The sequence below is a fragment of the Pteropus medius genome, unplaced genomic scaffold (genome assembly GCF_902729225.1).
Source record: "Pteropus medius unplaced genomic scaffold, Ma_sr-lr_union100, whole genome shotgun sequence".
NCBI classification, from domain to species: domain Eukaryota; kingdom Metazoa; phylum Chordata; class Mammalia; order Chiroptera; family Pteropodidae; genus Pteropus; species Pteropus medius.
In genome coordinates this window covers 15392783-15419836 of record NW_024352784.1, presented here as the reverse complement: position 1 = coordinate 15419836, position 27054 = coordinate 15392783, and the positions used below count along the sequence as shown (strand labels likewise).

The window sequence follows — 27054 nt, the reverse complement described above, 5'->3', positions numbered from 1 at the left end:
TCTTTTTTGTATCCTATATATCTTGACATCCAAATTGTGAGTGGAAGATTTTAATATCCTTCCCCTTCCCATCACCTCTCCCTGCTTCCATCTCTCAACCTATCATCATTCTCTTTAATTTTCTTGTAAAGGTCGACAACGTATATATTCTATTGTATAATGAGTTTTTCACATCCAACTATATGTGGATTCACAAAGTATAAAATCAATAATTGACATCTGCATCTTTACAACTGTAATGTGAGCTAAGAGTCAAGTTGTGCTGTGATTACATTTTCTTTTTATAATTCCAAGTCATTCACACTCTGCTACTTAAAAGAAGAACGTCTGTTAAATTCCTTCTTACTTTTACCAGTTGCTTAAAATTAAGCCACAGGCTAGTTTCATATTCTACACCAAATCTTCCTTTCTCAATCACTTTTGTTTCATTGTTGAAAAAACAAATCTTTGCTTCTTTAGCTTTTTCCTCATTCTACACATTGGCTGAAGTCTGTTTTATTTTCTTTAAGAAGCTTACGAACTTCTTTGAGTTTCTCCTTAATTTTTTTAATGTGTAATTCCAAAATACAGTTTTTCTTTATCAATTTCTGAAAGTCTCGACACTCTGAATTTCCAAATATTATTGGAAAATGTGGAATACATGTTTCCATTTTTAATTCCTAGCTTACAATGGGTTTATTTTATTTAAATTAATATTCTGAAGAATTTTTATGTCACACATATTTTAAGACTGTTTCCTATTTTAATTTTAAAGTGTGCTACTTGGACTTTGCTCTGAGAAAATCATATTTCCATAGTTTAAGCTTATTTTTTAGTCTAATGGTCTGTATTGCCATTTGCTACTTTTATTTCTTTTAGGTGCTCCAGGACAGAGCAGCTTAACTGTGCCTAGGATATTCTTTATAATCCTAATAGGTGCGATTAATTAGGTTCAGGCTACCTGTCATATTTTACATATGTTAAATATAATATACAAAATACCCGTATATTAGACACTGTTACCTTTGATTTTTCAGGTGAAAAAGCTCAGACTTAGACTATTCCAGCTGAATTAGAACTCAGACATTTCTAATAACAAAGCTCTCTCTCTAATACAAGCTGCTTCCATATAACTTACTGTATAAACAAAAACAGTGTTAAAACATAGCTGTCAGGAGAGGTGTTAAAGATGATTCATCTGTCAGGTATTTTTTCTTAACTGTGAATGTATTGAGTATTTTCATTAATGCCATCACAATTGCTATATACCTAATTTTAAATTATTTATGCACATGCTTTAGCATTAATCAAAACATTAAGTGCAAGACAGATGAAAAACAGAGTTGACTAAAAATAAATCAGAGAATAATAGGTTACTCAGAATAGTGTAAAACTAGTAATTCAGGCCCCTTGGCACATTTTTCAGAGTGAGCCCTTTAAACTTTGTTAATTGCTAAATAACTACATTGCCCACCTGCCATCATCATAGAGGCTTCTTGTTGCTTTAATTCTGGAGAAGAAGGAAAGATGCAGCTGGCCCACCAGTGTTTTTGGCTGAGACTCAAGATGGCCTGCTCTGCTTTGCCTTTTAAGGTTTGTTCATGAAGATAAAACTACACAAATATCCACCCTCAATGTCTGAGGATCTCATTTGTAGAAGACACCTGTGCTATAGTGGAGCACACACAGGGTCAGGAGTGAGAAGGTGTATATTCAAAGACTCTGCCATCTACTTGCTAAATGTGACTTCGATTTTATCTACCATGAGGGAAAAATGATATTACCTTTATCACAGAGTTGGTGTGAGGAGCAGTGAGCTAATACATATGAAGTGACTTTCCAAAAATTAAAATATTATACAAGTATAGTTAATTTATCAGTTATCTCTAATATAGTCATATAGTGAGACCTATGCAAATGAATGTCTTGTACTCCTTTGTTCATTTGAGATCTATTCCTCCTGATGAAATTCCAATTCTTAGGTCTAGTTGATTGTTAGTTACATCCAGTTGCAGCCCTACATGGCTCACAGCTTGGTTGTCTTGTAATTATCTCATGTAGTCTTCAAATCAATCCTTCTCACCCACCAATCTTTAAACCTCAGAAAATGAGCCTATTATGATTTATAGAGCCTTAAAAGGCCCCCCAAAATATCTAAAATTGAAGCATGATGACCTTTAAATAGGAAATATAAATGCAGATTTGACTGTACTTCTGAGTCTCCTAAAAGGCAGCCATAGAAGAATGCACAGAGCAGAATCTCCACTCTTAGATCTGTGATTGGAGTGCAGCCCCCCACCTACTGAGTATATAATTTGGGGGAAGTGTAAACCTAACTGCCTCATCTGTTTCCTTATTTATAGAATGGAGGTTATAAAACATACCTCAAAATATTATTGTGAGTGTTAAATGGGATCATATATACAAAGACCTTGATATACATCCTAGCATATAGTTGATTGTCAATATTGATCCCCATTTCCTAATAATTTTAAAAGACCACCATCAATTCTTAGCTCCCAAAATCTGCAAAACACTTTGCAATTATTCTTCCATTTTACTAACTTCCCTATGGTTGTATAGAATGAAACTTCAAATGTTTTTCATAAACTTACATATTTATCTGTGACAAGACTAAAATCTCAAGGATCTGGATTTTTCAGCTGGGTTAAAACCAGAAATTCTCATGATTATCAATAAAATATCATATGCATAGTATTCCATAAAAAATATACTTTATATTTGTACAATATCTATAATATATAAAGTATATATATTGCATACACTAGAACATAAGCTTTTTTGAATCAAAGGCTGAGCTGAATTGCTTGTACTTTTTGTACTATTCTCTCTCTCAGTAAAAATTTTTTAAAAGTTCAATGCATATATGTATAATGTAGTTTCTTTGTCAATTGCCCAAAATTACCAAGTCAATAAAAGAGTAAAAACTCATTCAGGTCTTCAGTTTCCAAATCCAACACTACCAAGGAACCTTCATGTTCCTAGCATATCTGCATTCCAATTGTACCCAATGAATCCAATATTCTCATTTCACTACCCCTCTGCTTATCTGTCTTCACACAGGCAACTATGGAGAAAGTGGAATGGAAGCTTTCAAAGATATGTCAGCCAAGGAAGGGATTTGCATCGCTCACTCTTACAAAATCTACAGCAATGCTGGGGAGCAGAGTTTCGATAAACTGCTAAAGAAGCTCAGGAGTCACTTGCCCAAGGCCCGGGTGGTGGCCTGCTTCTGTGAGGGCATGACTGTGAGAGGTCTGCTGATGGCCATGAGGCGCCTGGGTCTAGCTGGAGAATTTCTGCTTCTGGGCAGGTGAGTGACAATGAGAAAATTCACATGGAGGTAATACCAAAATTTTGGAAGCATCAGAGGTTATCTTTTGGTGCGCAAGGACAGATGCTTTGGAAGTTTAATCTGTGTAGTGGAAGTAGAGCTTAAATATAAAACACCAGAGCCTGGAAATAATCACGGAACATAAGTAGATATGCCATGTGCTGATTAATGATGATAATAGAAATAAATACATAAAAATGATGAGTCTTTAAGTCCTAAAAAAAAATGACTATAAGGAAATGAAATGGATTCTTAAATACATAATTCCATTGGGAAGTAAACATATTTCAAACTTTTTGTTGTTGCTTTAAAATTGATTTTGAAAATGGGTACCTAAGCTCGTTTTATAATATAAAATCATAGAAAGTGAAAGTGAAGAATCGCTTTTAGAATTTTTAAAAGCATTAGAAAATTGGCTCATTATCTTTTATAACAAAAGTGTTATTACACTGCCTGATCGTCATTACCAGACAAGTTTCTAAAAGATTAACTTCTGCAGGGATTGACTTTAATTATCTGGACAATCCACTTGATTGGCACAACTCAGCTCATTCCTTACTATCTCTGTTGAATCAGTATATTAATCAGGGTTCTCCAGAGAAACAGAAACAATAGTGTGAGTATATATAGCAAGAGACCCAGGAAAGCCAATGGTGTAGTTCTGGGTCCAGAAGCTGACAGACTTGAGACCCAAGAAGAGTCAATGTTCCAGTTCAAGTCTGAAGGCCAGAGAACACCAATGTCCCAATTCATGCAGGCAGGCAGGAGTTCCCTCTTACTCAGCATTTTTGTCCCAGTCAGGTCTTTGCTTGATTGGATGAGGCCCACTCACATTAGGGAGAACAATCTGCATTACTCAGTCTACAAATACAAATGTTAATCTCATGTAGTAACACCCTCATAGACATACCCAGAATAATGTTTGGCCAAATGTCTGGGCACCCTATGGCCCAATCATGTTGTCACATAAAAGTAACCATCACAATTAGTGAGATGAACCATAGTTTAAATGTGTGAATGCAGTTCACCATGCCATACCTTAAAAAAGTTCTCATTATCACATGTCTTTTCTCAATAGGCAGCCAATTTAAAGAGTAGATAAAATCTTGAGAACCACTGCATCTTTCTCAGTACTACTGTCCAAAAAAGAAAGCCAACTCACTTGTTATTAATTTTTGATGGCTTGTTAAAAAAAAAAAAGTGTGCTTTCTTTATTTTTCAAATGTTTAATGACCTTCTGTGATCAGACATAGCTCCAAATTGGTTATTTTATGACAGCCACTTTATATACCTAGTTCTTTTCTGTCTGATCTGATGGCAGTAGATTGATGGGACTATTTTAGTATAAGGCCAACTCTCCTTCATGAAAGTGATATTGAGTGAGAATCCTTTTTCACTGATGTCATACATGTTGTCTAAAATCATCCCTAGTTGGCAAGAGCGATCTACTGTTAGTTTCATACAACCTAGGAACATTCTCATTGTCAATATTCTTAAATTTCAAAGTGCAGTATTACCACTGGGGTAAAAAGAACAGGAAAGAAAGGACTAGCTTTTAACAGTTCTGCTTTTCTGATAGGGGATGAGGGATTCTAGAGGGGATGAGGGATTCTATTTGCTGCTTTGCCAACATTAATAAGACAAATTAGCAGCATTGTTTTTCAGCTATATAATTTGTTAACAAGTAAATGCTTTTTGATCACATGTACACAGAAAAATAGATTGGTACTTACTATATTTGTCACTTTACATCTGTATTCTATTGCCAGCAGCACTACAAGACCAAATTTCAATATATTGTATGTTTTTAAATTTGTTCTGTATATGCTATTTACAAGAAGTTCTTTCTACATCATTTGATTCATGGAAAAATAGTTTCATAACCTTTAATGCAATTTCTTAACCCCTTCCTTGTTTGACTAATAACAATTCCACATTTACTTTTATGAGCACCAGTTCACTTCCACTTTGAGAAATTTTGTTAGAAAAGTCTTCCTTACTCTGAATTTACAAAATAATTCCCAAGAGTTTCCACCTCTTGTATTATACTTTTTTCTTTGAAAGTAACATGTGATACTCTCAAATATTTGGAAACAACAATATGGTTTTCAGTCCCTTTTATTTTCTCTTTGAAACATTTCTTCTTCTTTCAGTCCTACTTCTTCATAGTCAAATGAAACTCTAGGTATTAATAAAACCATTTATCAGGATCATTGGTAGGACTGTTTATCAAATGCTATGTGCCAATTACTATGCTAAAAACTTTACGTGCATTGTTTTTCTTAATCATTCACTTGACAAATATCTAGTGCCTACTATATGGTAAGATGCTTGAGATATATCAATGAATAAAATGGACAACAGTCACTACTCATGGATCTTATAGATGATAAGTTAAATAGAAGGTAATAAGTGCTATGAAAAAAATAAATCTAAGAACAACTTGCATGTTTAATACTATGTCATCTCCATTTTATAGACAAGGACTCTAAGACTCAATAAATATTGAGTAATAATGATTTGAAGGAAGCTATATAGATGTATGGGATGATGTCAAAATTGAAAGTAAGTCTTTGTAACTCTGGAGACGGAATATTTAGCACTGTGTTTTATTGCTTCTTAGTAAGTTTAAACTATTCCTGTTCATAAAATTGGAGGTCCGGAGTAGTGAGAAGAAAAGCAAACTGTAATAGTTGTAAGAATTCAGAACATCTACTCATTCTCATTTACAAATGAAGAGACTAATAACCTAAAGGTTTAGATGACCATTGTCAAGGTCATAAAGAGCCCAATTACCGTGACTCATAATCCAGTGCTTTTCTCTCCTAGCCTGTCTCCTGTAGAATAGAAACAGGGGAGAAATTATAATCTGAAAGCAAATCCCATTCGTCATAAATTCTGGTGTATACAGAAACTATCCTAGATAATTCAAATTTAAGATAGCATTTTTAAATTAATGTTCCCTTCTAAAAACTCCTATTCACCGTATAACTCCTCTTAGTATTTTAAGATTATTTTATTTGCATGTATTCTCCCAATCTCTCTTTATATTTTTACCTTTCCCTACCCCCAACTCAACTTGGATGGATGGTTCTTATAAACTAGAAGTCAATGCTATGAGAAAAGAATCAGAACTTCCTAGAAGGTCCCATATTTAACAGCTATAGTTACTTATAAATCTCTCCAGTGACTTTGGGACAGTCAGGTTTAATAGGTTATTCAACTAAAAGGTTTAGCAGGACTAAGATAACTCTTCTGCTAAGACAACCTCATCCATCAACATATCTCACCGTCTGTGCTGCACATCAGTAGAATGTTAGAGCGATATAGACCTGGCCACGGGACCTTCTTATTTGAGCTCCAGGTAATCTGCTGTCTCATTACCAATAAAAATGTCCTGTCCATGTCCCTGAATAGTCGTGCTAAATACTTTGGTTCTGACAGCAGGATGAGATCAGTAATCTAAACAGAAATGACATTTCTAAAGGAGCTTACTTTTCTAGAATGGATACAGTGTTTTAGTTCTTGACCTGGGAAAATATTATCTGAGATATTTATGAATTACAAACCTGAATATAAACTTGGAAACAAGAACCAATTTTTAGCAAATTAACTATTTAAAGATCATTTAATCTTATCTATGATTAACTAAAACTATTGATCTATTTGAATTAAAACTCTATCCTTCAATATGATGATTGTTATCGGGTCGTAAGAAGGAATGTACTTATATTGCAAAACTATTTGGGAGTTGTAACCAATATCTCTTAGAACATCAGTATTTTTCAAAATGGAAAGGACAAGAGCTTATGTAGTAAATATCTTTGTGAATTGAATTACAAACAATTGTTCTTGTAACACTATGATAGTAGCTATTACCCAGAAGTAGACATTAGACTTTATTCTTACAAAGCACTGGAGTATTTATCCCAAATTAAATTAGTTGTTTGAAAATAAGTATATTTATCTGCCATTTGGGCCACTCATTATTTAATCGTAATGTGAAAAAAAAAAGTTTTTTCATTGCATTTACATTAGGTGCTAAGAGACAAGGAGGGTGAGAAAGAGAGTGAGAAAGAGAGGAAATGATGAGAGGAAATGAGAGGAAGTTGAGAGAGAGACAGATGCTAATTAAATGGTCTGAGCAATGCCAGGTATGTCAAGGTTTAGATGACTTTGAGCTTTGTACCATTATCTCCATTTTATAGGGGAGAAAATTGAGACTCAAAGAAGGTGAACAACTGGGTAAGACCATACCAATTTTACATTCTAGTGGCCATTCTAAGCATCTCAAAGAGAAGTTTCTTAGCAACATAAATGTCCCTATACTTGTGATAAACTTAGTTTACTTTTTTTTTAATTTTTGTTATCTTAGGTTATCCTTTGAAAATTAAACCTAGTAAAGGCCTTGAAAATTGTCGAGATTTTTGTGAAATTTATATTGCAAATAAGGCAGCCAAACTATGCCCCAGTTTGCCGGGAGTTGTTTTACTGCTTACCTACATTGGGTTGAGAAGAACAGACTAATTGCACAATGTTCACTCTATAAGCAGCCAGTTGTTTAGATTCATCTGCCTTGGATGATATGCAAAACTCTCTGAACCATATGGAATGAGCATAGAATAACAGGAGCACAAGTGAAAAGTTTAAAGAGGAGACTAGGAGACAGTATTTTGAGCCTTGTAGTATTTTGATATTTATTTCATTATTGGAGAAAGTTTTATTTTTTTGGATTAGGAATATGATAGGTGAGATTTTTCCAAAAGATAACTCTGAGGTATAGATTATAGATTAGTAGAGATAAGGCAGATATAGAGGACTGGTATCCCTAAAAAAAAAATGACACCAGGGAGTGTAGATGATGAAAAGATGGCAGACCAAGAGCTACTTACTAATTAAAATATGCTTAATACCTTGTTTGTGGGATATTGCATATGTCCAGGCTCCTCAAAATGTATACATTAGGTATGTGCAACTTTTTTATATTATTATAAAATATGTTAAAGAAATTCTATAGGAGCTGCCAATGTGTTGGATATTATAGAAGAGTAAACAGGAAAATTCAAGGATGACTCCTGGATTCTTATGTTGTATAACAAGGTGAATGATAGTATCTTTACTGAAGGTACGTCTGAGAAAAAAATCATGTATGAGGTAGAGAGCATATCCATGAAATCAATTTTGGATGAGTCAACCTAATGTGCAACCTAAAAATAGCCAATAAAGCAGAAGAATATGTGAGTCTGGAGCTCATAACAGATATATATGCTGTAAATAAAAGAGTGCATAATCTGAGTAATTCAGGTTTATTAATGGAAGACAAGTATGTAGAATTAAAAGAGAAAAAGTCTAAAAAGTTAACTTTGCAGAACCTCAAAATTTAATGTTTGGAAAAAAGATAAACTATGAAAAGGAGAAAGGGAGAAAGCAAATCCAGAGAGTATCATGTCATCCTAACCAATGGAAGAGAGTGTTTAAAGGAGAAACCACTAGTGTCAAAGGATTCTGAGATATCAAGTAAAAATAATACTGAAAGAACGTTGGATTGAGGTGGAAGAGATGGCTGAATGGATAAGTAAAAGCAGATTCAGAATAAAGTGGCTAAGAAGTGAGTAGAAGTAGAAAGTGAACCTATGGCATATAAGTTAAACTAATAAGAAATGAAGAATGATAAAAATATATCTGGAAGACAAATGAGGTTGAGAGAGAGGTTTTTTAACATAGTGTTTTATTTTTTCCAAAAATATAATTTATGATCATGAAAAATAATTTAAACAGCAAACAAATATATACAGTGAAATCACATATTTCTATATCTGTATCAACACAGGATATTATTAAATTATTTGGTATTTGCTAACCTTATAGATAAAAATTGGCCTCATTATTTTCTTAATTTGTAGTTCTTCAATTATGACTGAGATTGTACATCTTTCATTTGTCAGTAAGTGATGTATATTTATTTTTTCTGCAAGCTACATAGTCGTGCACGTAGTTCATTTTTTTCTGTTTATTTTTCCTTATGAATTTATGTAAAAGTGCCTTTTAAATTAAGGAAAGTAGTTCATTGACAGATATAGCAAATATTTTACCTCGTTATTTAATTTTGACTTTATGGCAATTTCGGCAATGCCAAACTTTGTTTTTTAGTTATTTTCTTTACATTTTTTTATGATTCATGGGATTTGTATATTCATGTAGAAGCTGGTCACAAAGATTTGTTTGTTTAATTGGTTGTTTAATTTTAAGATCCAGTTAGAATATGAGAATTCAGTAAATGAGAAGGGACAATGAATAGTATAAAATCCCTAAAAATGTGGGAATGGGTGATAAAACATAGGTGAAGGGAGCAAGCAGAGAAGGTCAACTCCAGCATTGAGACAGAAATAAAAAAAAATATGTTAGGGTCAGAGTCAGATATGTTTAAAGGTTGAAAAATTAGAGACTCACTTGATATAGTCCCTCTTTGAAAATCTGGAGACAAGAAGGGACTGTGCATGTGTGTATGTGTGTGGAGGTGGGTTTTGTGAGGTAGGGAAGGTAGTGGGTTATGAAATTGTCAGTAGAAATTGGAGAACCAGAAAAACTACACTGTTAATAAATGTTTTTATTTTATATTACTCCATGTAGTACAAACAAAGGGGAGATAAAGATCTGTCTAGACTATTGTGGAGAAATTTTCTTAACAACAAATTTTGTACTGTCAAATCAGTATTTTAACATATTCTGTTAAGGATTTTTAAAGTTGACTAAACAGCCCTGTTCTCAAATTAAAAACCAAAAGCAGTGAGTCATGAAGATTAATATATATTAGCTATTAGAGACCAAGTCTGTGACCTGTGACCACACGGACCTCCTGCCACTGCCCTGAAGCCCCAGAGTTACAGGTGGGGCTAAACAGTAGCAGGACTCTGCTACTGTAAAAGATGGCTTTCAGAATGACAATAGGACATTCTGAGGACACACTGCTCCCCAAAAGAAGAGACTGAGTCAAGTAGGCTCAACTCTTTCTACAGTTTCACCAGACTGATATATCTCTCATTCCCAGGAGATAAGGGAGGAAGACTGGAGAAAAGCTATTTTCTTCCTGTGCTTTTCCCACCTGGAGAGTGAATATCTCTAAAACTCTCCTGATGGAACGTGAAGAGTAAGATATATTCTATTTCTCACAAGTCCCTTCTGAAGTAGATAGATAATATTAACTTGACTTTACAGATGAAGACAATGAAGCTTAGGGACATTACTTGTCTCATCAGTGTCAGCAAGCTTACTAGATGTGCAGCTGAAATTTAAATGAAATTATAGTTGCGCTATAAGATGCTGCAGATCTGATGAGTTGAAATGCCCAGAAGGAGAACAGAGGATCCTGATGTTATAGGACAAATATGATTCCTGTGTGATGGATGATACCCACTGACGACTTTGAAGGCCTCTTCTGGTACTAGGGTTCGTGTTCTAGAGGCATCTGTACCTCAAAGGGTTCTGGTAGCTTTAAGACTGGTTGTACTTCTAATATTTGTTTAGATAAAATTTAAAAACAATTGGATAATAATAATAGCTATTAGAGTATGCTTTGTGCAGAAAGCACTGTCCTAAGTGGTTGGTTTTTATGTATTAATTCAATAACTCTATAATAATCCTATTTGAAAGCCATTATTATTAACCTCGTGTTATTGAGGAAACTGAGACAACTAATTTGCTCAAAATCACAAAGGAAGTAAGTGGCAGAGAGGATATTGGAAGATAGCCTGTATCCTTAACCTCTATGATAAACTATCTAGATCTTTGATAATCCTTAATTTCAATAATCAGTTTGATCCTTATGTTATAAAATATTAATTTATTTTTTATTAATAAAATAGACAATCTGCTAAAGAAAAAAGTAATTAAAGATGATTCTGAAGAGATTTCTTCTTTTTTTAAGATAAATAAAACCTAGAGCAATCTGACATTCTTTAAAACAGAAAAATTAAATAATGAAACAGACTAGTCAATCTGCATTGCTGTTTTTCTCTGAAAACACTCTGATAAAATTGAATTTTCAGTAAACAGGAAATTTTAAAGTTTTGGCTTTATAAGAATGATCTGTGAAGAAACAAAGGCAAACAGAATTTAGTACTATGTGATAATACTAGGTGAAATTCATTTGCTCTTCCATTACTTTCTAGAAGACTAATATGATTTGGTGGGGTGACAGTCTTATGTACATGTTTCTATTAGTTAGAAGACTCTGATAAATCATTCTAAAGCAGTAGCTGGCAAACTAAGGGCCACAGGCCAAATCCAGCTCACTCCCTATTTTTGTAAGTAAAGTTTTATCATAAAACAGCCACATTCATTTACACAATGTCTATGCTTTCAGGCTATAATGATAGAATTGAGTAGTAGTTATAACAAAGACCATATTCCCATAAAGCCTAAAATATTTTCCGTCTGGTCCTTCGCAAAAAAAAAAGTTTGCTGACTCTGATCTACTGTTTTTTTTTTTTTTTTCATATGTGAAGATGGCTCTGCTTACTTACGCAGCATATTATGCTTTATGCTTTGAATATACATTCAGTAGTAGTCATTGTGTACACATAAATGCCACTTTCTTTTCAATTCTCCTTAAAGTTTTAAGGCCCCTGCTGGGTCATGAGATCATACAATTTTAGGAGGGTAGGTCAAAGTTCGGGTACAGATTTGAGTGCTATGTTTATCAGCAGAGAGGAGACTGAGAACAAACGAGCTTTTTTTTTTTTTATTTCAGCATCCTGGAACATAATGTTCAAAGTAATTGGAACATACAGTGCATTTGAAATACCTCCTTATTCAATCCTGAGTGATTTAATTTTATCAAACTTTTTTTTAAAATGTGCTAAATTTAATAAGGAATATACTCTTTGGGTATAAATATTAGTCTTTTTTTAAAAGTTATTTTTTCTTTTCTCATTTGCTAAATTGGATTGATGGACCTGGATTAAAAAATACATCATTTCTTCCTCTATCTTATCCATTTTCCTGAGAGTTATTTTTCTAAAAATAAATTATTTAACCTTGCATAATAATCTTAGTGGACTCCTTTTTTCTTTCTTATTCAAATCCCTAATTTGGCATGTATGGCCCTTAAAAATATGACCAACTGTGCCAATCACTTCACATTATACTCAGAGGTAAGATTTAAAATATTTAACAACTAGTAAGAAATGTATCCAGTTAAAATAGATGAAATTCATAACCAAAAAATAAATCCATGCCAGTGCATGCTGCCTAAGTACTAGCATTGATATATTTCTATACTCCTCCCAGTGCGACTAAGTCTTCACCTTTCCTATATCAAAATTCTTATAATTCCTCAAAGGTATCAGGATCATAGTGTCACCTACACTGTCTTCTCTTTGGAATGACTTCCCTGTCTTTCACCAATGAAACCCAAGTTTATCATGTAAGACGTTCCCTAACAGTTTTGAAGATATTCTAAAGTCTAGTAAGTAGGCCTTCTGCAGATCCTTTAAAGCCCTTGTGACTTTTCATTTCTAATTTTCTGTTTTCCACTTCCTCTTTTCCACTGGAATACAAGGCCCTAGAAGTGTGGGTAAAGGTTTATTAATCTTTGTGCCTCTAGTACCTAACATATTATACGTATTTGAGAATGGCTGTGACTGCAGAGGAAAATCAAGTGTGGCAGTTATATGAAGGTAGAAAACAGTTCTCTTCAACTCTATTCAACCTAAGTAAAAGGCAGGTTTCTCAGTAAAAAAGCAGAATGAATGCATGCCACTTTGCAAGGAAACCAATAAGAGCCCATGTAGAGGGCAGGGGTAAATCCTGAGGACACAGTCTCCATGACTTTATGAGAGATATCTATTTCATATGTTTTAGTACAGAACGGTGAGCTTTTGGCCTTCACAAGACACATAAGTGAAATATGAGGTACTTTCTATGAGGCTAAACCATCAATCAACTATTCAATCACTTGCAACAGGTGAAGTCAAATCATTAGTAAAATGGTGAGGCAAGGAATACCATCAACACATTTGGACACATGTCTGTGCAGTTCAAAGGAAGGCTTCAAAAGTTTTAGTTTCTATCAAAGGGAAAGAAAACAGGTTAAATTTCTTAACTAAGATGATGAGTGTTAATTAGAAATGGTTTAATTATTCATTCAGGACACTTTAAATCTTTATTATCTTCTATCTTATCAAGACATGAATACAAATCTTTACCTTTCAAGATGATTTAGCAGCAGTCCCCAACATTTTTGGCACCAGGGATAGGTGCTCCTTATGAGAATCTAATGACCGGTGATCTGAGGTGGAGCTGAGGCAGTGATGCTAATGCTGGGGAGCAGCTGCAAATACAGATGAAGCTTCACTCGCTAGTCTGCCACTCAACTCCTGCTGTGCGGCCCAGTTTCTAACAGGCCACAGACATGTACCAGTTTGTAGCCCAAGGGCTGGGGATCCCTGAGTTATAGAGACTCTAATTTAACATATTTGGACCACTCAATCTGTTTTCTTATTTGTTGCTTTATTTTAATAAATTATTTTTAGAGCAGTGTTACATTCACAGCAAAATTAGGAGAAAGGTACAGAGATTTCCCATATTCTCCATGCACACTGGCACGCACAGCCTTCCCATTATCAACATCCTGCCTCAACTGGTATTTTAGTAATAATTGATGAACCTACCTTGATACATCATTATCATCCAGAGTTCATACATTAGGGCTCACTCTAGGTGTTACACCTGCTATGGGTATAGACAAAGATATTATAACATGTATCTACCATTATGGTATCATACAGAGTATTTTAGTGCCCTAAAAATCCTCTGTGCTCCACCTATTCATCCCTCTCTCTCCACTAACCTTTGGCAGCCAATCTTTTTTACTGTCTTCATAGTTTGGCAGAATGTCATATAGTTGGAATCATGCAGTAGATTTTTCAGATTTTCTTTTGCTCAGTAATATGAATTCAAGTTTCCTCCATGTCTTTACATAGCTTAATGCTCATTTCTATTTAGCGCTCTTTATTATCCCAATGTCTTGATGTACCACAGTTTATTTATTTATTCACCTACTGAAGGACATCTTGGTTGCTTCCAAAGTTTGGCAATTATGAGTAAAGCTTCTATAAACATCCATGTGCAGGTGTTTGTGTGCACATAAGTTTTCAGTAAATATCAAAGAGCGTGATTGATTGCTTGATTGTATAGTAAGAATATATTTAGTTTTGTTAGAAACTGCTAAACTATCTTTCAAAGTGACTATACCTATTTGTATTCCTATCAGGAATGAGTGAGATTTCCTGTTGCTCCACAGTCTTGCATTTGGTGTTGTCAGTGTACTAGATTTTGTATTTGTTTATTTTTAATATATTTTTACAGAAAGCGCAACAGAGACAGAAGAATATTTTCGAAAATCCAATCTCAAAATCAAGTAGTAATTTTTTTTTTCCATTTGCCTTTTCATCTTTAAGGCTTTGAAATGTGCCCATTCATCTTTTTAATGAGTACTTTAACATAAGTAGACCTTAGGCCAATGCATATTTTCCTATCTTTCCATTATCTCTTTTATTTTTTTCCTTACCTCTTCTCACCCTACCATACTCCTGTCCTTTCCTTTCCCCAAAGTAACTAGTATAAATAATTTGGCTGTTTTCTTTTCATTTCTTCTTGTTCTTATAATTATCAATGTACACATTTTCCCTCATTTTTTTGATTCTGATGATGTTAAATTTTGTCATTCCTTTTATGTACATAATCAAATATATTTCTTTTGTAGTTCTGGATTTCCTTCTTTAATCAAAAAGAGTTCTTTGAAGCCAGGAAAATACCATTTGTTTGTTTTTTATCTTTATTCATTTAAAACAACCAGAATTTCTTTTTTAAATTAAATCTATGCAGTAATAGATCCATCATTATTAAGACAGATGCTCAAATGTGCCTGCAGGATTTACTAAATAAATCATCCTCTCCCACTGAAATAACAATAATCCTTCATTTTATTAAATTTCAACATTTTTGAAATTACGTATTTTCAGTGTACTAGTATATAATTTTAGATCTCTCTTTGTTATCATTGTTTTGTCTTTTATTTTGCTAATAGCATAGCATTTTATTACACTGTTTTTCTTGTATAGTTTAATAACTGTAAGTGTTGTAAGGCATTCTTATATTAAGAATAATTTTTATTATTTTTGTTAAATATTGTTGGCCCATAAAAACTTTAATATTATTTATTATAAAATTAGTTTTCCAAATATTAATTTTTGGAGGATTGAAATTTTAATGTCATTAGATGTTCTAATCCAAATATAGAATATTAATTTTATTCAGATTTTTAAATCCTTCCATAAAAAAACTTATAAAGATTTGTATTTTTATTGAATTATTACCGAGCTTCGTAGTGTTTGTTAGTATATTTTAAATTCCTAGACTAGAAAAAAATCAACTTAATGTTTATGTAATTCAAATTTTATTTTTAATATTTGTAGCTATTTCCAGAAGCTTTGAATTTTCTAGACATGCAATAATTTTACCAACACAAAATGATCAGTCCTTTCCATTAGTTATACTAATTATGTTGTTCTCTTGACTTATCGCATTCAGTAAAATCTTTAAAACACTGGTGTATAAGAGTGATAGCAAGTATCTTTTCCTGTACTTGAATTTGATGAGATTAATTTGTAATTCTTACTGTTCAGAATGAAATTTTACATTTTTGTCTTTGTCATGTTTACTTCTTTTCTTCTTACATTGTCATTTTAGCAATCTTGGGTGCTTATATCTTCAGATCCAAATACACACACACACAAATTAAAACATAAAATGAGATGTGAAATTAGGAGCATAAGTGGTGAATTTCTAATTTGCTCTATCTCAAGGAATAGTTTTAATAATTGCATTTGCATCTGGTTCAAGATGGTAAACTAAATACTTAAGTTTACCCTTTCTCCTGCATCCAAATCCATTGAACTGAATTGTCATTACATTTAGAGTAAAAGCTACAGTGTTTACAGCATTTTATCAAACTACCACAAAAATCCCCTCCCCTTCCTATTGATCCTTTCCTCTTCCACTCCACTCCAACCACAGTTGTCTTCTTACTGTTCTTCAAAAACTCCTAGTCCCATTTACATCTGAGAACCTGTGCATTTATTGTTTGCTCCCTTTGCTTTCTCATAGATATCCTCATCACTAGATTCTTTATCTGAAGTCTTATTCAGATGTTATCTACTCAGTGCAACTTCTCTGACCACTATACTTAAACTTGAAATATATGCTGTCACCTACACTTCCCACTCCCTACCACTTGATGTTTGTCAACAATACTTATTACCTTTTAATATGTTATGTAATTTTTCTATTCTCTTTGTTTATTGTCTCTCTAGTCTGTGCAAGAATATGAGCTCCAGGAGGGCAGGGATTTTTATCCATTTTCTTCACTGCTCTAGCCTCTTTCCCTGTAAAAATACATGGTACAAAATAAAAACCTAATGAAATCATCTTAAGCCGGAGAATGCTTAACCCTTATTTTGGCTGGTAGAATTTTTAGTTTTCCGGTTAGAACCCCGGAATCACCTGAGATCAGAGATTGCAGTTCTAGAAGAAACAAGTTTCACTTCACCGGCCAAGTAGTAGTTTTACAATCTCAGAACAGCTGAGCTATTTTCCTTGCTCTCACCAGCCTCTTCTCACCCAAACTCTCTTTGTACGGCTGACTCTTCCTTTGTTCCCAAACAGAGCCTTGAATAGAAAGAAGGGCCTAACATTTAGGAAAAAATTAAAAACAAAGAATTCTAGAGATTTTCATGAAATATCAGGATTCATGTCAGGGGCTGAGTCATGCGAGACCTAGTAAGATGAGAGATGTGTTTGAAGATTAGGGTATGAAAATGCAACAGTGCTGATGTGGAGCAGTGACAAATGGGGTCTTAGTCCAGAAGATGGCTTTAGTGAAGGTAACTGAATTAACATAAAGGTAAGTGATACTTCCATTAGTTCACTGATAAGTTATTAACATACATATTTAATTTTCTAGGTGTTTCTGTGTTTTTAGTGTTCAGATGGCCTCATATCTTAAAAAAAAAAAAAAGACATTTGTCATTTGGACAAATCACTTATTCAGCCTGGGTAGAGAGCATAATTCCCCCCTCAAAAAAATCCGTTATGAATAAATCTTTTGTCTCTTACAACAAAATCTTAGTTCAGATGATATGCCAAGAAACTTTTAAGATGTATCTACATTTAATATGGTAGCCTCAAGAGACTGTTAAAGCTTGACAATTCCATTTTTACGTCTTTGTAGTTTCTATAGCAGGCTGGATTATGTGGCAAAACAATTGAAAAAAGGCAGTGGTGAAAACTCCTGTGGGAAAATTTCATTCCTAAAAATGCTACATAATCTTATGATTTCTAAGCAGAGAAGATATATTTTTTTTTAGCTTAAAATTCGCTACTGTGCATTTTGAGGCAATATCATAATCATAACAGTGCTAATACCTTATATTTCTGTAGTGCTTTGAAGATTACAAATGCTTTTATGTGTATTATGCCATTTAATCCTCCTTGTATAGTAAATGCATGATAGTTATCAGTGAAAATATGCCCAGATGGCTGAAAATAAACATCAGCCACCCAAATAAACACGATACCAGTAGCTACCAAATGCATGCCTTAGAAAGCTTTAATGAAAGTTTCAAACGTCCAAAGTGAAATTAAACAAATAATTATATGTACATGTACATGCTTCTGTGTGTATATATAGTTGCCGTCTGCGGTTATTTTAAAAAAGATGTTTTTAAATTTATTTTTTCAATAAATATTTATTTGGTACTTACTACATTGTAGGCACGATACACTAAATATAATGTAGCAAAATGAGCAATGTGACCCTGCCCTTCTTGAGTTTAGAATCTAAGTAGACAACAACTAAGAATGAAATATTTAATTCTATGGTTTTTAGCTTTATTGAGGTATAATTGATGGACAAAATATTGTACACATTTAATGTACCCATTTTGATGAGTTTGGATATATGCCTAACCTGTGATACTGTCACCTCGTCCAAGATACTAAACATATCTATCATTTCCAAAAATTTCCTTGTTTTCATGTGTGTATGGATGTACATGTGTTTTCTAAGAACACAGCATAAAATCTATCTTCTAAAAATATTTTGAAGTACAAAATATTGTGTTTTTAACTATGCTGTTTTGTATAACAGATCTCTAGACCTTTTTAATCTTGCATAACTAAAAATTTATATCCATTAAAAAACAATTTCTCTTTTCTTCTTCTCTCTGAGAACCACCATTTTATTCTCTCCTCTGAGTCTGACTATTTTAGATGTCTCATATAAGTGGAATTGTGCAGTATTCGTGCTTCTGTGACTGGCTTATTTTACTTAGCATAAGGTTCTCTGGGTTCATCCATGCTGTCATAGATGGCAGGGTTTCCTTCTTTTATAAAGCTGAATAATATTCCATTGTATGTATATACCACACTTTAAAAATCTATTTATTTGTCATCTTGATTATTGTGAATAATAGTGCAATGAACATGAGGTTGCAGATATCTCTTCAAGATCTCGATTTCAATTATTTTGGATATATATCCTGAAGTGAGATTGCTGGATCATATGATAGTTCTATTTTTAATGTTTTTAGAAACCTCCATACTGTTTTCCATTCTGGATACTCCATTCTACATTTCTATCAAAAGTGTATAAGGATCCCAATTTCTCCACATCCTCGCCCATACTTACCTATTTTTTTTTCAGTGATAGCCACCCTAAAAAGCATAAGGTAATATCTCATTGTGGTTTTGGTGTGCATTTCTCTGATGACCGGTGATGTTAGACACTTTGTTATATACTTGTTATCCATTTGTATGCCTTCTTTGGAGAAATGTTTGTTCAAGTACTTTGTCCATTTTTAAACTGGGTTATATGGATTTTTTGCTGTTGAGTTAAGTTGTATGGGTTCCTTATATACTTTGTATATTCATCCTTTATCAGGTAAATGGTTTGCAAATATTTTCTCCCATTCGTAGAATGCCTTTTCAATCTGTTGATTGTTTTCTTTGCTGTACAGAAAGAAGCAAAGTTTAATAAGTTCAGTCAAGGAGTCATCTTTTTATTTTTGATATTCTTTCTTTTATTAAATGATGATAATAATTAATGGTAATTTATTTTGCTAAAATAATTGGCAAAATAGAAAACTGAATTGCCAGTGTTATGTTGACTCTAAATTATTTTGTAACCATTATAATTTTTGTGAACCATCTTTCAAGACCTCCCCATGATGCACATATATCTTTAAAGATATTATTACAGAAGGAATACTGATGAGCTTAAAAACCATCTTGACACCTACAGCAAGATTTGTCCTTTTCTTTTAGATAAAAATAATTACTTCTTCCAGTGTGTTGAAAGTGAAGTAAAGTAAGGATGACCAAAATTATTAAAGAAAATATGTAGTCTCATTCACACTAAAACCCAAGCTGCCCTAATTTCTTTCGGTGTTCCTTTAGAAATATATAAATAGTGATATTGTTTCTTGTAGATAGAGCCAATATTTGCCCTAATTAATTTTATTTCAAAAAGCTGTAATCATTGAGTCCAGCTTATCTTACCTCTTTCATATTTTGAGTGATTTATTTATATTTAAAAAATGAAGCAGCTTTTTCAAATGTCTCATGTTCGTCGCACCCAACTCATGTTTATGTTATCAGTCTCATTCTACAAGGATCACTGAGGTATGATGAGAGACCTAGAGCCATATGTCAAATGATATCTATTCCCTCATCTTCATAAAAGTCATACAAAAAGGTTGATTTGCTGATGTAAGACATAACTCATTTCTGAATTAATATAATTAACATGACAGAGTGGTAAATAAAGCAAATAAAACTGCCTTTGATATTCCCAAACGGATTGAGCTAGTGCTAATATATTACCTCTGGAGGGAAAAATTGAAGGTGACTGAGAACATGTATAAAATAGCAAAAAACTTTCATCCTTGTTTGGGTGGCATTTACTTTGTTATCGACTGGCAGAAATGCAGTAATTAAAAGAACAAACCTTGACTCAAACAAAAGATTCAAGATCCAGCTTAGTTGATCTTTATCCTGCTAGTTGAAATAATGGGTGATACTGAAGATAAACCGAATAGCCAGCAGAGAGGTAATAAAAATTAAAAGCTGCAGATGAAAATATAAGAAAAAAACAAACATATTAGACTGAAATATTAAGAATTGTGTAGGGTACTAAGTTTCAGACTGCACTCATGATGAGGCGTAGTAGTTTTCACATGAACTCATAAGTATTAACTCGTATGTGTTTATACATCTAAGATTAAAACACATGTGGCTTAGGTTTACACATATGATTTATATATGCAATATTTGAAACTCTGAAAATGAGCACATAGTAGTTAAGAGTGTTCAATTTAACACATACATACTCACTCCTCTGCACACAAACACACTTACACATATACACACTTGCAGAAGTTGGTTAACACTTTAGAGCTTTCTAAATAAATCTTAATACTTGTCTATGCGCTATTGGTGAGAAGTGGAGGAAAGGCAGTGCATGTAGAAGTTCAAAGAGATGAAAATATTCTTTCCTATAATCTAGCCCTGTAGTTCCTGATTTGTACATAAAAGATCATTATTATCTGTAGCCCTTCTCCTCTACCACCCCAGAGCATTCTGTGAAGCTTTAAAAGCCAATCTCATCAACTTCCAGTAATGAAGGAAGGCTTAACACTGGCGTTTAATTCCATTTTCTTGTGAATGGCTCCAAATTGAATAAAGAGATTTTGTTTCTTAAATCACACAAAGACAAAAAGAATGGAAGAAGAAATGAGAGTATCACAAACTTTAAAATGGACAAGTAATAGAAAGAATTATAAAGAAAGCCAAATTTTCAACCAAGAAGCAACTCAATATGCAATATAGAACCTTCCAAAAGCTCAAGAATTGTGATGGTAGTTACCTCTGGAAGCTGTACTGAAAAAATGCAGAAATAATTGAAATTTTACATAAGCATCAAACACCCCCAGAGTCCTACCTACCTGGCAGAACAGCTGAAATTTATTCAGAGAATAGAGCAAAAGGGAGTATCTCTGGATTGAAGAGCCCAAAGCCAATTGAGTGGCAGAGCACTATCCTTAATGAGGAAATAAGTAAATGTTGACAGCCCCAGTCCTCTTCTCCTGTTGGGATCCCAAAATGAAGGCAGTCAGATCTTTCTCTGCAAGCTGGAGAGTGAAACCACCTCTTTCTCTGAGACATGTGACCAGTCCAACTTCACAGATGTCCCAATGAATAGCCCAGTCAGAACTCCCTGATATGAACTCCATAAAAGACAGACTCCACCCATAGGCACAGAGTCTCCATTTTTTTTGTTTATCTGTTTTTAATGTCCCACTGCTAAATATGAAGAGACCATTGCACATCCCTAGACAGCTCATAAAAGACTGGAGGACACAGATACTCTTTAGGGAGATGAAAATTTCAAATAAAGAACTAATAGTAATATTTCCAAAGACATGACAAGATATTACATTCTTGAAAATAGAGGCAAATACTGCACGAAGGAATAGAATTAGGAAAAGTCTTAGAAATATAACGAGAGAAATAAAATATTTAATAAAAGGGTATGAAGAAGCAAATTGAGGAAACATATAAAAATGTACAACAAAAGAGCAAAAGAATGGTATATCGGAGAGAAAATATAGGATAGCTAGAGAACTAATCCAAGAAGCCCCAACATTTAAATAAGAGTTTGAGAAAGAAGAGAGAAAATAAAGGAAATAAATCATTAAAACCATATTTTAAGAAAATTTCCCAGAACTGAAAAACATGAATTTCAAGATCGAAATGGCCCTCTAAATACCTCAATGGGTGAAAATCCTCCCCCATCACCATATGGAGACAAATTTTTGCCAAATTTTAGATAACTGGAGAAAAAGAGAAATATCAAGTTTCTAGAGAGAGAAGGTGGCAGGAGGTGTGGGAGAAAGAGAAGAGAAAAGAAAAAAGAAAATTTAAAGGATTGGAAATCAATATCATTAGAAGCATGAAAAATATTTAAATACCTGAAAAGATATACCACATTCAGGGACGAGAAGAGTCAATATTAATAACATGGCGATTCTACTCCCTCCCTATATGCTACTTTCTTTCTACTTTCTAATTTCTCACCATGGACCAGCTAAGCTATATTTGTTTGAGTTCTTAAAATATACCAAGCCTTTCTCTGCCTCAGAGTGCTTGCACATGCTTGTCTTTCAATCTGAATGCTCTTTATACAGTTTTTAGCTCAGCTAATTCCTACTCATCCATCAAATATCAGTGTAGATGTCACTTCCTCTGTGAATTCTTCTCTTATTACCCAAAATAACTTCACTCCTATTGGATGATCTCATATTATTCTGTATTTTTAAATCATTGCATTTATGTAATTTGTAATTATTTATGAATTGTCATTTTTGTCAATATAGTATCCATTTTACTCATGAGATCATAAGCTCTACTCTGCCTAGTACAGTGACTAGAACAGTAGGTCACCTATCAAATTATCCTGTGAGTTATCCTGTGATAAAATTACCTTTTTTGTAATTCTCTGTCCAGCTAAAACAGACATTCCATGAGGCACAGATTGTCAGTTTTGTTTACCATTGTATTCTCAGTGCCTGGCATTTAGTAGCTGCCCACAAAATATATAAAGTCACTTAAATATTTGATCCAAACAATAGTCTGAGATAGGAAGTATCAAAAGAAACTTAAATAACAACTTCCTTTGAAATAATTTCCCATGAAAAAGGCATCAAAAAGCCAAGATTCTCTGTAAAGCATTAGGCACAAGCTGATTCATAGAAAAATTTGTGTAGTGAAAAAAGGCAATCTATTATTTGCTAATTCATTCATTACCAAGTATTTGTTGTAGACTTATCATGTGTCAGGTCCAAGAGGGACTAATGAGTTCATGGTGGGGAAGAGATGAGGTATATGGGCAGAAACTGTGGTCATCTCATGTAGACCACACCTGTCTACTGCTTTCAGAGACATACCTGAACTTTGCTCATGCCTCAGAATTTTCTCACCAGTCATCTTGGTTAATCCAGACCTTTTATCCTTCAAAGCCATCCTAAGGGTCTAAATCTCATGTCAAGTCCACTGTCTCTCTTGAAAACATGGAACTCTGTTGCTCATTTTTGCTTCCAATACTGTTTTCAATGGGAATACTAGCACCTTTCCTCCTCTCCACAATACCTACAAGTTTTTCAAGGGCCTTTTCAAGTCCAAACTCCCTGTGGCTGGAGAAAAATCTGGAAACATATACTAGGTTCAAAATTTGAAGTGATTTTTTTCTTCCAAGCTAACCCCTATCCCGAAGGCAATGGACTTAGGGAATATTCTGTGTAGGCGCAGGGTTGGTACGTTAAGAATAACTGCAGGAGTAAAATGGAAGTGGATCAAAAGGACATCCCAACTAGAACCTGGGAAGATCAGCTGGGATATCATTGCAACAATTCAGGAACTGCTAAGGGTCTGAAGGAAAGTAGTAATAGGAGAAGAGCAGAGAAACTAAGGGTCATGGTTTATATAGCATGGAGGAAGGTAGCAGAGAAAACTGATCCTCTCCCTGTCTGGGGTTGGTCATGGAACAAAGAGGTTTCTGCTCGGGAAGTAAACATTTTAGACCTATGCCCCTTTTCCCCTTGCCTTTTTCTCCTCTTTATTTTTGGCTCTTCAAGAAAATTTCCAAAGATGCAGACAACTCAAAAGATTTATGAGTATCTTTTTAAGTAGGAAACAGGAAGCCAGTGAATTTAAGAAGCCCAAACTCTGTGCTTTCACTCCTCTGTCTTTGATGACTTACTCTCAGCAACTTAGAATAGCTCTTTTCAAATGGATTCTCGGGACAGATACTTAATTATCTTGTTATATATGGCCATTTTAACACTGATGTAGAGACCTTTCGGAAACTCAGCTGAGGCCATCGGATCATTACCTTCGCTGACAAACTTTCTGATTTCAGTGATGCATATCTGCAGGCAGCGCCTTTTATTTGTATATATTTCTAAAATGAGATCGTAGAAGTCTGAAAAAAAGATAATTTTGCCTTTTTTGTATGAGGCTAAACTGTCAGGTGCCCCAAGGAAAAAGGCTGTTGAAAGAACCAATTGTGGTGTTTTTCTGGTTTATGCAAATTTTAGAGAAGCCATTCTCTTAGTGTTCACTATATTTCCTAGTCTGAATGTATGTTTAGGAATCCATGCCTCCAAAGGATTACCTGGAAATATTTCATTCTACTTCACAGAGAATAGGGAATGGTGAGGGGAGAGATTATAGTGGGGATAACATTCCCTATGGGTCAAACATTGACTAAGTACTGTGCACATCATTTTGTTTAATTTTCGTAACAAATTGGCAAATTAAAAATTATTTTATGCATTTCTATGGATGAACAAGCCGATGCTCAGAGAAGCCGGGCTACTTGCTTGGTTAATAACTGTTACAGCTAGGTTCAAATCATGATTTTTCAAACACCAAAATTATTTTTCCTAATAAAACTGCAAATGAGTCAATAGAACAGTGAATGCCTCATTTTTAAAAGGTATGTGGTTAGAGAAAGAAGGATAGGAATAATAAAAACATTAATTTTGCTGATTATATTTATATTGGTTTATTTTTTAAATTTTGGTTTAGGGTTCTTAAAAAGTAAATTATGTGATACACAGGAATCACATGGATTCACTTAAAATAACTTAAGAAGTAGTGATCTTTTCTCTTTTACTTTTGAATAGGGACAGAGAGTAAATCATGGTGTTGCCATTAACAACATGTATTCACTCACTCTTTCTGTCAAAAAATGACAATTTAGATACTGAATTTATGAAGATATCTGGTAAAAATCTGTGCAGATATTATACAGGATGATATAAAAATAGGACTTAAGTTGATAGCTAATTGTTAATTTAGATGAATTCATTACTTAAATAATGAATACATATAATGAATACTTAAATAATATTGATACATTAAGATCAACTTAAAAGATGTCATCAGTGATATAGCTATTGTACAATATGGGCAACATTTGTAAATTTATGTAGTCATTTGCACTTTGCAAGCTGTTTTCATATTTTTGTACATTATCTCCACTTCAGAGGAGAAAACTATGACTCACAGTGTTATAAGATTTGCTCAAGGTCACAAGCTCAGAAATGATGGCATCAAGCCTCAAACCTAGTTGTTTTGATTCTAAGATCTATGTTCTTTCTACTCTAGTTAGACTGCCTTTCTTCCCTTGGAAATATTTGTATTAGTGATTAGTATGAAGCGGAAGTGTTGCTTATCGAATTTTATCCTTCACACAGAGCTAAAAGTTTCAACTAATGTGACTAATGATAGAATCAAAATCAAAAGGAAAAACAACCTTCTTGTCTGAAAAGTTGAACTTAAACTAGAATGTTGAAATTTAGTAGAGATAAATATAAATTCCAGCAATTAGGTTTAATTAATGGATTCAGTGACCTTGGAGGTGCAGTCAAACTATGAGAATCTTTTAAGTACAAAATAATTAATGTTTTCTTTTTATTTCTTTCCATTTTTGATAGAATTAAAATCTGCATTTACATTTGATATCTCCTATCTGATTTTATTGAATATTTATATAGAAACTATGATTTAGAGACATATAATGTGATTATTAGTCAGCTATGTTTAATAAATGAACTGATTGATTACAGCTACTTTGGGGAGATTAGTTCGAGAACTTGAGGTAGAATAACTTAGGGCTGAATAATGCCTACTGTATACAAACTAAGTGAATATGTAATTCTGTTATAATTTGCAAAACAGTGATTCCTATGTAATGAATTTTTAACAGCAATGAGAAAATTATATGAATATCAAGGCAGACATGTATGTATAAATATAATCTTACTACCAGGAAGAGCATGACTTAATTACATTTGAAAGATATATTCATCATTCATGAACATACTTTCGAATATAGGTTGCTCTTATACTTCTGCACAGATTAGAGACATTTATAGAATGTTAAAGGCTGATTTTTTTTTACCATAATCATGAATACAACTTATTGCTAAAATAAAGCCAGAGATAACGTGGCAGGTAAACCAAATGTGCTGTTCCAATTTACACCTGTAGGATTTCATGTGTCTTCCAAGGCTTTATTGAAATGGAATTATCAAAGATTCTTTAGATTATTAGTCCATTTTTATTTTTTTAATAATGGAAGTGGCTTTATTGTTTTGTATATTTATGTTTCATAATCTATTTTACTTTTCAAAACAAAGAGGAGCTGAGGTTTTGATCAGTTTAAATAATGGAAATGTGAGTGAGCAACTTACTCATTAATTAATAAGTTTCTGTGAGTACTTGCTACTTCTAAATTACCATGGAAGGTGAGACTATAGAAATGAAAGGAAAAAACTGAGGGAAATATTGTAGCATGGTGGCTAAAAAACAGACTTCAAAGTAGAACAAAGCTGATTTCAGTTCTTAGCTTTGTGGATTACCAGGTGGGATCTCAGGCAAGTTATTAAATTTAGCTAAACCTTACTTTTCTCATGTATAAAGATGATTATCAATTAATATAATATTTTTGTAGTTAATAGAAACAATGAACATAAAGAACTTAACACAAGTCCTGGCACAAGGTAAGCATTCAATGACTCGATAAATAATTCAACATT

The 27054-nt window shown here is 33.4% G+C and overlaps 1 protein-coding gene across 2 annotated transcripts in view; it reads left to right on the top strand.

Annotated features, from left to right (window-relative positions):
• GRM5 (glutamate metabotropic receptor 5) overlaps positions 1-27054 on the top strand; it is a 400870-nt gene that overhangs the window by 153234 nt on the left and 220582 nt on the right. For both annotated transcript variants that reach the window (XM_039848324.1, XM_039848325.1), the window contains one exon: positions 3064-3313. In XM_039848324.1, coding sequence (XP_039704258.1) covers positions 3064-3313 — 250 coding nt within the window. The remainder of the gene's footprint in view (positions 1-3063; positions 3314-27054) is intronic.